At 39.7% G+C, this 13,405-nt stretch overlaps 1 protein-coding gene across 6 annotated transcripts in view; it reads left to right on the top strand.

The window, feature by feature from the left end:
* Positions 1–13,405, top strand: part of pcnt (pericentrin) — a 312,968-nt gene that overhangs the window by 292,063 nt on the left and 7,500 nt on the right. For all 6 annotated transcript variants that reach the window (XM_043693410.1, XM_043693412.1, XM_043693413.1 and 3 more), the window contains 4 exons: positions 942–1,041; positions 1,257–1,433; positions 2,946–3,178; positions 3,531–3,619. In XM_043693410.1, the coding sequence (XP_043549345.1) occupies positions 942–1,041; positions 1,257–1,433; positions 2,946–3,178; positions 3,531–3,619 (599 nt within the window). The remainder of the gene's footprint in view (positions 1–941; positions 1,042–1,256; positions 1,434–2,945; positions 3,179–3,530; positions 3,620–13,405) is intronic.

Genomic DNA, 13,405 nt, shown 5'->3' on the forward strand with positions numbered 1-13,405 from the left:
ATCCTCAGGTTTTTCAAAATGTCCAACATATCTTCCTTCCTAACAAGTTTCTCCTCTAGCTTACCAGTCTGTTTCATACTCTCCTCTTCAACAATACGGTCCCTCTCATTTGTAAATACTGAAGAAAAGTATTCATTCAAGACCTCTCCTATCTCTTTCGACTCAATACACAGTCTCTCACTACCGTCCTTGATCGGACCTACCCTCGTTCTCGTCATTCTCATGTTTCTCACATACGCATAAAATGCCTTGGGATTATCCTTGATCCTACCCGCCAAAGATTTTTCATGCCCTCTCTTAGCTCTCCTAATCCCTTTCTTCAGCTCCCTTCTGGCTATCCTGTATCCCTTCAACACTCTGTCTGAACCTTGTTTCCTTAGCCTTATGTAAGCTGCCTCCTCCTTCTTTACAAGATATTCAACCTCCCTCGTCAACCAAGGTTCCCTCACACGACCATCTCTTTCCTGCCTGACAGGTACATACTTATCAAGGACACGTCGTATCTGTTCCTTGAAAAAGTTCCACATTTCCGCGACATCCTTCCCTGACAGCCTATGCTCCCAACTTATGCTCCTCAGATCCTGTCTTACAGCATCGTATTTACCCTTCCCCCAATTGTAAAACCCTCTTGTATCAGAAAATCTCTCTTAAAGAGGTACCAGGTTTTTTTTCTTGTTTTACCTGTTTCCTTTTCATTCTCACTTTTCTCCCTTTCTTTTCCTTCCTTCTCTGGTTTTATCGAACTGGGAATGATTTACCAGTGATTTATCAATGGTCTGTTCTTTGGGAGCAAGGTTAAATGGAGAAATACTTCACGTGTCATAAGTTGGAGAAAAGGCAACTTGTGGTTTTTAGAATAAAATGAGTCTTCATTTATAAAATGTAAGCATTTCTTTGAAGGCACAGCAATGAAAGAATGTTAACTCCATTTCTCTTCCTAGGGGGCAGGAAGGACATATCAAACCTGAAGATATAAGAGACCTCTTACAGACTTTGATTGAATCAAACTATGAATCACAGCAGTTCCTTTCTAGCATACAGGTAAATGAAATAACAACATCCAAAGTTGGGTGTTGAAATGGGTGGATGAGCACCATATGGATGTCTCTGATCTCTGCAAATCAGACCCAATTACTTTTTGACAAAGTATCATTTAAAACGCTTTCCCTGAAGGGTGGAAATTGCAGCATAATTCATTTCAGAACAATCACTTTCCAGCTTTGTCTTTAACATTATTATGTGATCTTGTATTCTAGGAGAAACCAATTGATCACCCAGATGTAGTTCTACATATTGAAAGGGCAAATTGGATGAAGGAAAGAAACCGGTTACAGAATTGCTTAAAAGACGCTGAATCAGAATTAGCTAGAGTAATGGCAGAGATTGAAAATCGACCTCTGCGGCAGGATCTTTTGGACCCCTCCAGCATGAAGGTGAGCACCATGAAAATTTGACTTGCACCTCTGTAAAGCATCCAATGTTGTTATATTTTGGAAAATCTAAGGTAGAAACACATTCATATCACTTGTTACAGTTCTAACTTGTATGGTGAAATTCAAGTTATCAGTTTCTTTACTTGAAGAAAATTGCTCTTTTGCCGGTTCTAATTCCAAAGGGTTTGTTAATAAACCCAAACTTGCCTTTTCTATGGGCAGAGGCTGAGCACTATAATTCCTGGCATGGGCTTGATAGTCCTGACACATATACAAAGTAGGATGGGCAACACTTGCCAACTCTGGCATTCCTAATGCAGAGATTGGCAGGGGTTGGCCATCCTTGGAGTAGTGTAATGATATGGTAATGGTGGCTTGAAAACAGATCAAGGAAACCATGGCAGCAGGAATTGGCAAGAGTAGCCACTTGATGATGCCCCATAAGTGGGCAAGGGACTCAACACTAATAATATCTGCTATAGCGCTGTCTGGACAATTGGGACTCATGGAAGCTCTGGAGAATATTTAAGCGCTTGAGTTAAGCCTTGGAAGTATCTCTGAGAGCTATGCTTAGCAGTTGGAGCCTGCGAAGAAGCCCCAAGAAATGTGGCTTGTTTTGTCTAGTGGAGAGTGGAAGTGAATTAAACCCCACAAGTAGTGTTCTGTTTTGTGCAGTTGAAATGGGGAAAACTCATGAGATCATATTGACAGGGCTAGCTGTCTAAAAATTGTGCCAGTGATTCAATGCTGGAGTGCAGTCTCTGGAATCCAGTGGAACGCAATCACAGTAGAAGAAATTAAACTATCAGGATATGAACTGTCATTGAATGGCATCCAAGGTGATGTTGAAGTTAGACGTTTGAGAGGGAAGAGTTAAAATCCCTTGTAAAAGGAGACAATGTTTTAATGAGAACTGAAAGAACTGGATGCTGGAAACTAGAATCAAAGACAGAAGTTGCTGGAAAATCTCAGCAGATCTGTCAGCAACTGTGAAGAGAAATGGGAGTTAACATTTCGGGTCCAGTGATCCTTGCTCAGGATTGTTTGTTTAAAACCTTGAAGTTTTATTCTCTGAGTGAATACCTGGGATCTTAAATTTTATTTTCTTTAAACAAAACAAAGTTACTGGTCCCTTGCCAGACTGGAACTTAAATTTGGTAGTCTCATCATGATTTCTAAACAGTAATAAAGTCATATCGTAGAGAAAATTTGTTTTGTTCCATTCTCAGTGGATGGAACAGAGCATTTATTGCACACAGTCACATGATTTGTCCCAATAATAACTATCTATATGCTGCTCACTTCGACACTGTTGTCAGCTGATTTAAACATTTCAATCATTAGTCCTCACTTAGAACTGCAGTGTTAGTTACCTGAGCCACTGTGTTGAGAAGCTGTTCCTGACTGGTCCTTTTTTAATATAGAAATACATTTTCTTAATTTTTGTAAGTTCAATTTTGCATGGTGCAACTACCAGTTTTCTCTACTAAATTTTGTTATTTGTTACTGCAGATGCAGCGACTTTATGGCAAATACCTCCGAGCTGAAAGCTTCAGGAAGGCATTGGTATATCAGAAGAAATACCTGTTGCTGCTTCTCGGGGGATTCCAGGAATGTGAACAGGCAACCCTATGTCTAATAGCCCGTATGGGAGTGTATCCTTCTCCCACAGACATTCACGTGCCCACCTGGCGTCCATTAACAAAGTTCCGCTCAGCAGTTAGAGTGGTCATTGCAATATCCAGGTATGAGTTCATTCAAATTGATGGTATAGTTATTTTCATTTTGGCTGCAGGCATTTTCTTTCAAATTTCCCCAAATGCTATGTTGCTTCCATGCCTTACTAAACTGCTGACCATTAAATTAATCCTTCCCGACACTTTGAAGAACAAATTATTTACAATAAGTCAATTTTAAAACTACTGACCACCTGTGCTCAAAAAACATTTACCCTAAAAACCTTGTCCTTGTCCTTGAAAACCACTGCTCCATCTCTAAAGGTTTAATTGTTTTTTTTTAATGAATTAGGCTGAGACTTCCTGTAACTCCTTGTATGTAACTTGGTTCAATGTTTTTATATTCCACTTTGCACATCAGGCTGAAATTTCTTGTGAAGAAATGGCAGAAAGCGACAAGGAAAGGTCTGTACCCTGCCCCCACAGCAAACAATGTTGGAGGTGGCCAAGGTATGTTTTCTTTTCTCCAAACTGTGAGACCTAATGATGTTTGGGTGGGTGAAGTCTCATCCTATGTGTTTTTAATGTATATTTTTGTACATATTAGGATGAACTTAGTTTTCATAAAATTATTTAATAAAGGTAAGAAACTGTTTAAAGACAAAATACTGCAGATGTTGATAAGATCTGGCAGCATCTGTGAAAGGAAACAGAGTTGACATTTTGAGTCTTGTATGACTTCCTCATAACCCTGTTTACCTAACATATTTGCCTTTTACCATACAAGGTGATATTTTATCAAGTTTCCATTTATTTAAGAAGTGAAGTATTTTGCACAAAGACCAAAAGGGGAAAGCGTTCATCCAATAATATTCATTTTTTTCACTGCACTTCCAGCCATTTACAAATATTGATTTGTGTGTTCCTTTCAATACAGTATAGTTTCATAGTGACAAATGGTTCATATGGCATATATTTGAGTGCCTGTGTTCATTATGTAGGTAAAATAATTTCTCCACAAGGTAAATCTTTAAGGCTGCATGGCAGCTTAGAATCAATCGTAACTAAGAAAAGGAAAGCATTCAATGCGCTGTGCCTCTGCTGGTTCCTTGAAAGAGCTAGCCAATTAAATGCGCGGTCATGTTCTTTCGATAGAGTCCTGCAAGCTTTCCACTTCGTGTTTGGGGAACTGGGGTTCATGTGAATAGGAGCTTACCAGACATTTTGAGAGAACAGTCAGCAAACCATATGAGATCTCTAGGTTCATGAATAACTGGTGTTGAGTACAATAAGCAACACAGTTATGCTAAAACTTCGTAAAGCTCTGGTTAGACCACGACTAGAGTATTATGCCCATTTTTGACCATTATACATTGGGAAAGACATGAGCGCTCTTTAAAAGTTGCAGATTTACCAGAATGATTCCAAGCATAAGGAAGTTTAGTTGCAAGGTTCTATGCACATTGAAGAATGTGGAGTGATAGAGCAATGGAGATTGAAAAGGGATTTGATTGCGATCTACAATATTATGATTGTGGAACCTACCAGGGCTAGGGAATACAGACTTGAGCTCCAATGCACAGATTTTCTGGAGCTAGGAAAGAAATTAAAAAGAAGGACCTCATCTGTGGATTGCTTCCAGTGCTGTGTGTGGCTAAAAGCATGCTGCAGAATAGACAGTTTCAGATTAATGGGATATTGGAACTAGTTTTGGAGCAGGGGGCATCTACCAAAAGCTTGAAGGTTGGGAGCAATTTAGAATCCAGCAAAGGATAATAAAGAAACAGATGATAAAGAAGAAGAAAAGAGAATATTGATGCAATCTAGTGAAAAACAAAGATGGATATTGTAAAGGCATGTGGAAAGAAAAAATTAGTGAGGACAAATGCAAGCTCATTACAGGTGGATACAGCAGATTTTACAGTGGAAGATTACGTAGAAAAACTCCCAGAAACGCTGAATAACCCATGGGACTTGCGAAACTGAGGAACTGAAGAAACTAGTAATAATAAAAAGGTCATATTTGCAAAGTTTGCTGGATGGAAGAATTATTTTTTTAATCCTGTAGACCAGATGAGCTTCATCCCAGAGTATTGAAGGTGGTAACTATAGAGATAGTGAATGTATGGTAGTTACCTTTCATAATTCTACAGAATCTGTAAAGATTCTGCAGTGTAGATAAAGGGGAACCAGTGAATGTTACATACTTTTGATTTTCAGAAGGTTTTCAATGAGATCCTCCAAGGGAGTTCAGCAAAACAATATCATAGAGCTTGTGAGACGATTTGTAGCTCGGGTGCTCGTTGTTGTGGTTCTGTTCACCGAGGTGGAAATTTGTGTTGCAGACGTTTCGTCCCCTGTCTAGGTGACATCCTCAGTGCTTGGGGGCCTCCTGTGAAGCTTCACAGGAGGCTCCCAAGCACTGAGGATGTCACCTAGACAGGGGACGAAACGTCTGCAACACAAATTCCCAGCTCGGCGAACAGAACCACAACAATATCATAGAGCACATGGGATTAGAGGTAATACACTACAATGGATTGAAAATTGGTTAACCGGCAGAAAGCAGATAGTAGGAATAAACAGATTATTCTCAGGATGGAAGATTGTTACCACTGGGGTATTGCAAAGATCAGCGATAGAGCCAGAACTGTTCACAATATCCTTTAGATCTGGGTTGTAATATTGCCAAATCTGTTCTTGACACAAAACAAATTGGGAATGCAAGGTATGAGGAAGGTCCAACAAGACTGCATGCAGATTGGTGAATGGGCCAGAACATGGCAGATGTAATGTCATGTGAATAACTATTATATTATTCACTTTGGAAGGAAAAACAGAAGGGCAGAGTTTTTCTGAAATGGCTAGAGGTCACAAAATGTTGACATCCAAAAGGACACAAGTGTCACAGAGTCATTCAGCACCAGAAACAGACCCTTCAATCCAAACACTCCAAGCTGATCCAAACTAAAAAAAAGTCCCACCTACCTGCACTTGGCCCATATCCTTCCAAACATTTCTTACTCATGTAATTATCCAAATGTCTTTTAAACATAGTAATTGTACACGCATTCACCACTTCCTCCGGAAGTCGATTCCACTTATGAACCACTCTGTGTAAAAAAAAAAAGTTGCCCTTCATGTGTCTCTCAAATGTTTTTCTCTTCTCACATTAAAAATATGCCCTCTCGTCTTGAAATACCCAGCCCTAGGGAAAATCCACCTGCCATGCACCTTATCTATCCTCTCATGATTTTATATACCTCTTGAAGGTCACCCTTCAATCTTGTACACTCCAGTGAAAAAAGTCTCCACCTATCCAGCCTCTGCTTATAACCCAAATCCTCATTCCTGGCAGCATCCTGGTAAATCTTTTCTGAAAAACTAACCTGCAGGTGAAGCAAGCATTTAGCAAGGCAAAGGGTCTGTCGGCCTTTAATCTACTTTCCCAATCTAGTATAGTTAACTTGCTGGTCATACCTTCATAGTTAACGTTGTTGAGATTTTGCAATCCCAATTTCAGAATGAATTTATCACATTTAAACATAATGTGAAATTCCAAATTATGGCTAATATTTCACAAAAGCTCTTGTAGTGTAAGAATATTTATTAACTGTTTTTTAACTATTATTAGAAGTAGAAATAGTAAAGCAGTCATGGAAACATAGCCTGCTGTGCTATCCCATATGACCATAGCTGATCATTGGTTCAATATCCTAATCCCACCCTCCTTCCATATTCCTCGATCCTTTTAGCCACAAGAGTTATATCTACCACCACCTTGAAAAAATACAATGTTTTGGCTTCAAACACTTTCAGTGGTGGTGAATTCCACAAGCTGTCCATTCCTTAATGAAGAAATTTCACCTCATCTCAGTCCTGAAAGGTTACCCGTTATCTTTAAATTATGACCCCTTTCTCTGGACTAAGCCATCATCCTTCCTGCGTGTAACCTGTCAAGTCCTATTGGAATTGTATAGTTTTTTGAGATTCCCCTGCATTCTTCTCAGCTCCAGTACCTACGATCCTAACCAATCTCTCCCCATACGTCAGTCTTGCCATCCCAGGAATCAATTTGGTAAACCTTTGCTGCATTCCCTCTATAGCAACAACATCCTTCCTCAGATAAGGAGTCCTAAACTGCACACACTATTCTGGGTGCGGCCTAACCAATGCACTGTACAATTGCATCAAGACATCCTTGTTCCTGTACTCAAATACTCTTACTATGAAGGCCATAATGCGGTTCAGCTTCTTAACTGCTTGCTGCACCTGCGTGCATACAGCAACTGGTACATGAGGACATACGTCTCGTTGGACATATCTTTCTCTTAATTTAGAGCCATTCAGATAATAATCTGCCTTCCTATTTTTGCTACCAAAGAAATTTCACATTTATCCACATTATCCTGCATCTTGCCAGAATTCTTCTTCAGCATGTGAGAGTAATGAGGTAGTTGATCCTGAGAACAGGTTCCTGAATTTTAATAAAGGAAACTACAATTGTATGAGGCATGAGTTGGCAATGATAGATTGGGAAATGTTACTGAAAGGAATAACAATGGATAGGCAACGGCAAACATCAAAGAGCAACTGGGTGAAACACAACAAAAAAGGATTCTTGTCTGAGGCAAGAGTAAAAGGAGAACAGTGCCCAAACCATGCCTTATGAAGGAAGAAAAAGAAGGAAATTAGATGCAAAAAAGAGGCATACAAATTGGCAAGAAAAGTCGATAGACTTGAGGATTCGGAGCAATTTAGAAGCCAGCAAAAGAGGACCAAGGGATTTATTAAGAACGGGAAAATAGAGTATGAGAGTAAGTGGAGAACATTAGAACTGATTGTGAAAGTTTCTATGGTTACATAAAAGGAAAAAATAGATGGAAACTAATGTAAGTCCCTTACGGTCAGAAATGGGCAATTTATAATCGGGAACAAAAAATTAGCTGATTAACTAAATTAATTCTTTGCTTCTGCCTTCACAAAGGTGGACATAAGTAATATACGATGAAGAATACAGAGTTTATTAAGAGGGAGGAACAGAAGGAAATCTATATTAATAGAGAAATTAATTTGGAGAAATTGATAGGATTGAAGACATAAATCCCCAGTGCCTAATAATGTATCTCGCAGAGTATTTATGGACGTGGCCCGAGAAATTGCATATGCATTGGTGGTCATCTTCCTAGATTCTTTAGATTCGAACCGTTCCTCCAGATCTTAGGTTGGGTAATATAATCCACTCCTTAAAAATGAAGGTAGCGAGAAAATGGAATTATAGGCCAGTGAGTCAGTAGTGGAGAAGATGCTAGCGTATAATAAAGGATTTCCAAATAGGAAAATAGTGGTAGAATAAGACACAGCATGGATTAACAAAAGGGAAATCATGCTTGAGAAATCTACTGGAATTTTTCAAGATGTGGTTCACTGAGATTTTCAGAAGGCTTTTGACAAAGTCCCACATAAGAGATTAATGTGTAAAATGAAAGCACATTGGATTGGGTGTAGTGTATTGAGTTGCATAGAAAATTGCTTAACAAACAGGAAACGAAGATTCAGAATAAATAAGACCGGGCCTGTAGTTGGGAAATGGAGTTTGGATTGGAGACCAAAAATAGTGGCTTCTGACTTTCTAATATTGGAGAAAATTTCTGCTCATTAATAATGGTTGTCTGATCATCATTTCAATAATTCAGCAACAGTAAATGAGTTACGCGTGACATAAGGTTGAGCTGTTCAGTGGAATATTTAATTTGGTAATTCAGATAGCCAAATACTTTTAGCAAAAAACAGGATAACAAAATGGGTTCTGTTAATTTGGAGACATATTTGGTTAATACTTTAATATTGTTGCACTGTATGACAGTTATCATCTTGTGATCCTTTGTCGTCTTATCTTCCTCCTGCAATGAAGATTTTAAGTAACTTTAAAGTATTTTAAACCACATGTATGTTGTATACATGATATTCCCTCTTCCCCTGTATCGCTCATTCACAGTGCCTCCTGCTTATTTTTCAAGTACATTACTGACCATTCAGCTTCCGTCACTTTAGAACTCACTTTCAGCAGGGTAAAGTCAGAGGTCTTGTTGTCACCCAGGAGTTTTACAACAATCTTCTACCTAAGTTCCTAAATAAATTCTCTTAAGCTGACGTGATTATAACAACTGCTTCCAGGGAAATGGTTAATGAACTTGAGGCTGGTGCTTTCTGATCCTCTCGGATTGAAAGTTCGAAAAGCATTCAGAAATGCTGAAATCCTTTCAGAGCTTGGAGAGTTTTTGTCACTGAAATCCAGATTTTTGATATTTATTTGTTTGGAAATCTGGAGTGAGATTTCAATTCAGAAGATTTCCGTTCACTCCACATTATACTTTTTAAAGACCTAAAACGTTGTAGGTCTGGCTTCACACGCATCTGTTGGTAGCTAATGTTAGCAAGTTTGGTCCAGGAAAAGATCTGTATTTAGATAGCTATGGAAAAAAAGTCATTGTCAGCAGAACATGCTGCATTCCGTTCAATCCAACCATGAGGTTCTCCTCTCTGAATATGACTAAGCTATTTACCAAAGCTTATTACCAAGATTGATAACTTGGAATAATTTGGAATTCTAAAGTTGGAAATAAAGCACTGTGGTCCTCTTTTGCTCAGACCACAGGCTTAACATATTTAGAACATAATCAATGGTGAGAAACAAATCAGTGACCCCTCTCTTCCCACTGTCACCTCCAAGTATTTAAATTTAATACCACTTACTCCAAACTTCACTTTTTTTTAAGATTGACTTAAAGGTTGATTTTAAAGGACTGGATAATTCTGCTGACTGAAAAACTCTCCACATAACAACATAATGCACAAGAAATTAAAAAGTGATATTCAGACCTACCTTTCCTTAAAATCACGGCTAATCTGCCCTAAACCTTAATTCCTATTTAGTCCCAGTTTCTCATAGCCCTGAACTCCTCTATTTCAAAAAATCTATTTACCTCTTACTACTTTGTGATCTACCCTCCACTATTCTCTGTGGTGAAGAATTCCATTCACAACCCTCTGGGAGAAGAAGCTCCTTGATATTTCACTTTTAAATGTGTTCCCTTATTCTGTAACTGTGTGCCCTATTTCGAGATGTCCTCCACTACTGGAAAGATCTTCATAACCTGTGCCCTGTCAAACCCCTTCAAAATACCATATAATGATAAGACCACTCCCTCATTCTTCAAAAATTGAATGAATGAAGTCTCAACCTGTTCAGCTGTTCTTGATCATTCACCCTCTTCAAACACAGGAATCAACCTAGTGATTCTCTGTTGAATTGCCTGCATTGCTAATATTTTCTTAAGTACAGGATGAAAACTGTACACACTATTCTTCCCTGTTTTTAAACTCCAACTGTGTAGCAATAGAGGCCAGAATTCCATTTGTATTAATTACTTACTGCACCTACATGCTAACCTTTCATGTTCATGCGCAAGAACACCTGAACCCCTCTGTGCTGTGCTTTTCTTGGAGTCTATCTCCATTTAAATAATCTGCCTTTTGATTCTCCGACCAAACTTCTCTCTTTTCTGTATTAAACCCCATCTACCAAATTTTTGCTCATTCACTCAATCTATCTGTAACCCCTTACAGACTCATTATGCCTCATCACAACATGCCTTCCAACTTATTTTTTGAATTGTCAGCTAATTTGTCCTCTCTTCCAAATCATTAATATAAATAGGAAATAATTGAGGCCACAGGATTGATGTTCATGGCAATCCATTAGTTATGTCTTTCCAATTTAAAAAGACCTATTAATCCTGACTGTTAATCTTCTGCATGTTGATTTCTGTCCATACAAGACATTACCCCAATACCATGAATTCCTAGTAGCTTTTTATGTGGCACCTTATCTAATGTCTTCTGGGAATCCAAATACACAACATCTGACTTTCTTTTTATCAACTGTGCTTGTTTTCTCCTCAAAGAACTCGAGCAAATTTGTGAAACATGATTTCCCATTTAAAAAAAAAACGTGTTCACTCTCTGATTACATGAAGCGTTTCTAAATGTCTTGCTTTTTCTTCCTCAATACTGGAACCTAGCATCTTCCCAACAATTGATTATATGCTAATTGGTCTGTAGTTTCCTGCTTTCTGTCTCCTTGAGCAGTGGCAATTTTCCAATCTGCTGGAACCTCATGAATCCATTGAGTTTTAGAATATTTCAAACAACGCCACCACTGAGCTGTGCAGCCACTTCCTTTAAAACCTCTGGGTGCAGGCCATCAGCTTAACTGCCTTCAGTCCATTAGTTAGTCAAAATATTTTCCAAGTCCTCAAGTTTCATTTGGCTACAGATAGAATTTTAAAAACACAATGAAATGCCGCTTGTATTAGAACATAGAAAAATACAGCGCAGTACAGGCCCTTTGGCCCTCGATGTTGCGCCGATCCAAGCCCACCTAACCTACACTAGCCCACTATCCTCCATATGCCTATCCAATGCCCGTTTAAATGCCCATAAAGAGGGAGAGTCCATCACTGCTACTGGCAGGGCATTCCATGAACTCACAACTCGTTGAGTAAACCCCTAACATCTGTCCTATACCTACCACCCCTTAATTTAAAGCTATGCCCCCTCGTAATATTAGAATAATACAAAGCACTTTGCTTTGATTGAAGAGAAGCAAGCCAAACTCATCCAACATACTGGACTGCTTTTAGTCTTCACAACACAAATACTAGGTAGGGCCAGCTGTAAACTCTGAAACTGGTAAACAACCGCAGAGAGAAACTGTTGTCACCAACTGAAAGGAAGATATTGCAACAGTTATGCATTATTTAGTCAGCTCCATGGCCACAATGTTATCTAATTTGACAAGTGTGGAGAACACCTCGTTAAGATTACTACATTCAACAACTGGGCCTTGGTGAATGCTGTTGTAAACATCAGTAGTATATTTTCGGGGATCCAAGATGGCGGCGACCCAGTAAGACTGAGTCTATAGTGCTCCTCCCAAGACTTGGGCACAGTGGGTCACCTACCCCCTACCAAGCTCACCAAATCATTTATAAATCATTTATAATAGTTTAGTAACTGAATTAGTGGTGTAATATTACGTTTAAGCAACTTTATCCTAAGTTAAAATGACTAAAGGGAAGGGAGCCCGCAGCTCTCAGCAAGCAGCAACCCCTCCCCCACACTCTCCAGCTGCAGCAGAGCCGTCCACAGCCGCCCCGGGGGACTTACCTACAGTAACAAGCCTTGCAGAAATGCTTTCCAAGCTTGACTCGAAGATCGATGCCTTTATCGTCGAATCCAGAAATCGTTGGGAGTCGCTCTCGGCCGCGCTGAAGAAGCACGACCGTGAAATTGAAGAAATTCAACGCCGAGCCGGAGGGGCGGAGCTAAAGGCCGCGACCTCGGAGACAACCGCTCAATCGGCCGTGGATCAAGTCCGGACTCTCGAGCAGCGAGTCCGGACCTTGGAAAATCATATTGACGACCTCGATAATCGAGGTCGTCGAAAAAATATTCGTTTGCTGGGCCTTCCCGAACAGGAAGAGGAAGGCCAGCTTACAGCATTCCTGGAGCAGTGGCTGCCACAACTTTTAAATCTGCAAGCTGGATCAGGCCAGGTAAGGATGGAATGGGCCTACCGGGTAGCAATACGCGGGCCCGGCTCGAACCAGCGCCCACGCCCGGTCCTGTGCCGGCTGCAGAGCTACAGGGAGAGGCAGATACTACTAGAAGCCACTAGAAATCTCGGAAAAGACCCCCAAGCTATGATCTACAAAGATCTGGTTCGAAAGAGGAAGGCATTCGACGAGGCGAAGAAGCGTTTAAGGGACTTAAATGTACAGTACTCCTTACGCTACCCAGCGATGTTACGCTTTAACCATGAAGGATCTGTATATAACTTTGGATCACCAGAAAAGGCTAAGGAATTCTTGGACTCTCTTAGATAAACTGTAGGACATAATGGATATTGGCCTTCCTTTCCCCCCCACTTTGGTTTATATCCCCCCCTTTTTTTTTCTCTTACCTTACTGTTTAATATTATCATGGGGGGTGGGGAGAGGGATTTGATTTTCTCCCCCCCCCCCCCTTGGAGTTGTTTTCTGTTATTATTTTATGTATATATGAGGGATGTATGTATATGTGTGTGTATGTGTATATATGTATATATATATATATGTGTGTATGTGTATGTATATATATGTATATATAAACTGGGGGATTTGGTTAATGTGGGTGGGGGGAGGTGGTTACCTTATTCGATTTTACCTCTGTCTTTAGGAGCGGGGTTGTTTT

The sequence above is a fragment of the Chiloscyllium plagiosum genome, chromosome 7 (assembly GCF_004010195.1).
Source record: "Chiloscyllium plagiosum isolate BGI_BamShark_2017 chromosome 7, ASM401019v2, whole genome shotgun sequence".
Taxonomy (NCBI): Eukaryota; Metazoa; Chordata; class Chondrichthyes; order Orectolobiformes; family Hemiscylliidae; genus Chiloscyllium; species Chiloscyllium plagiosum.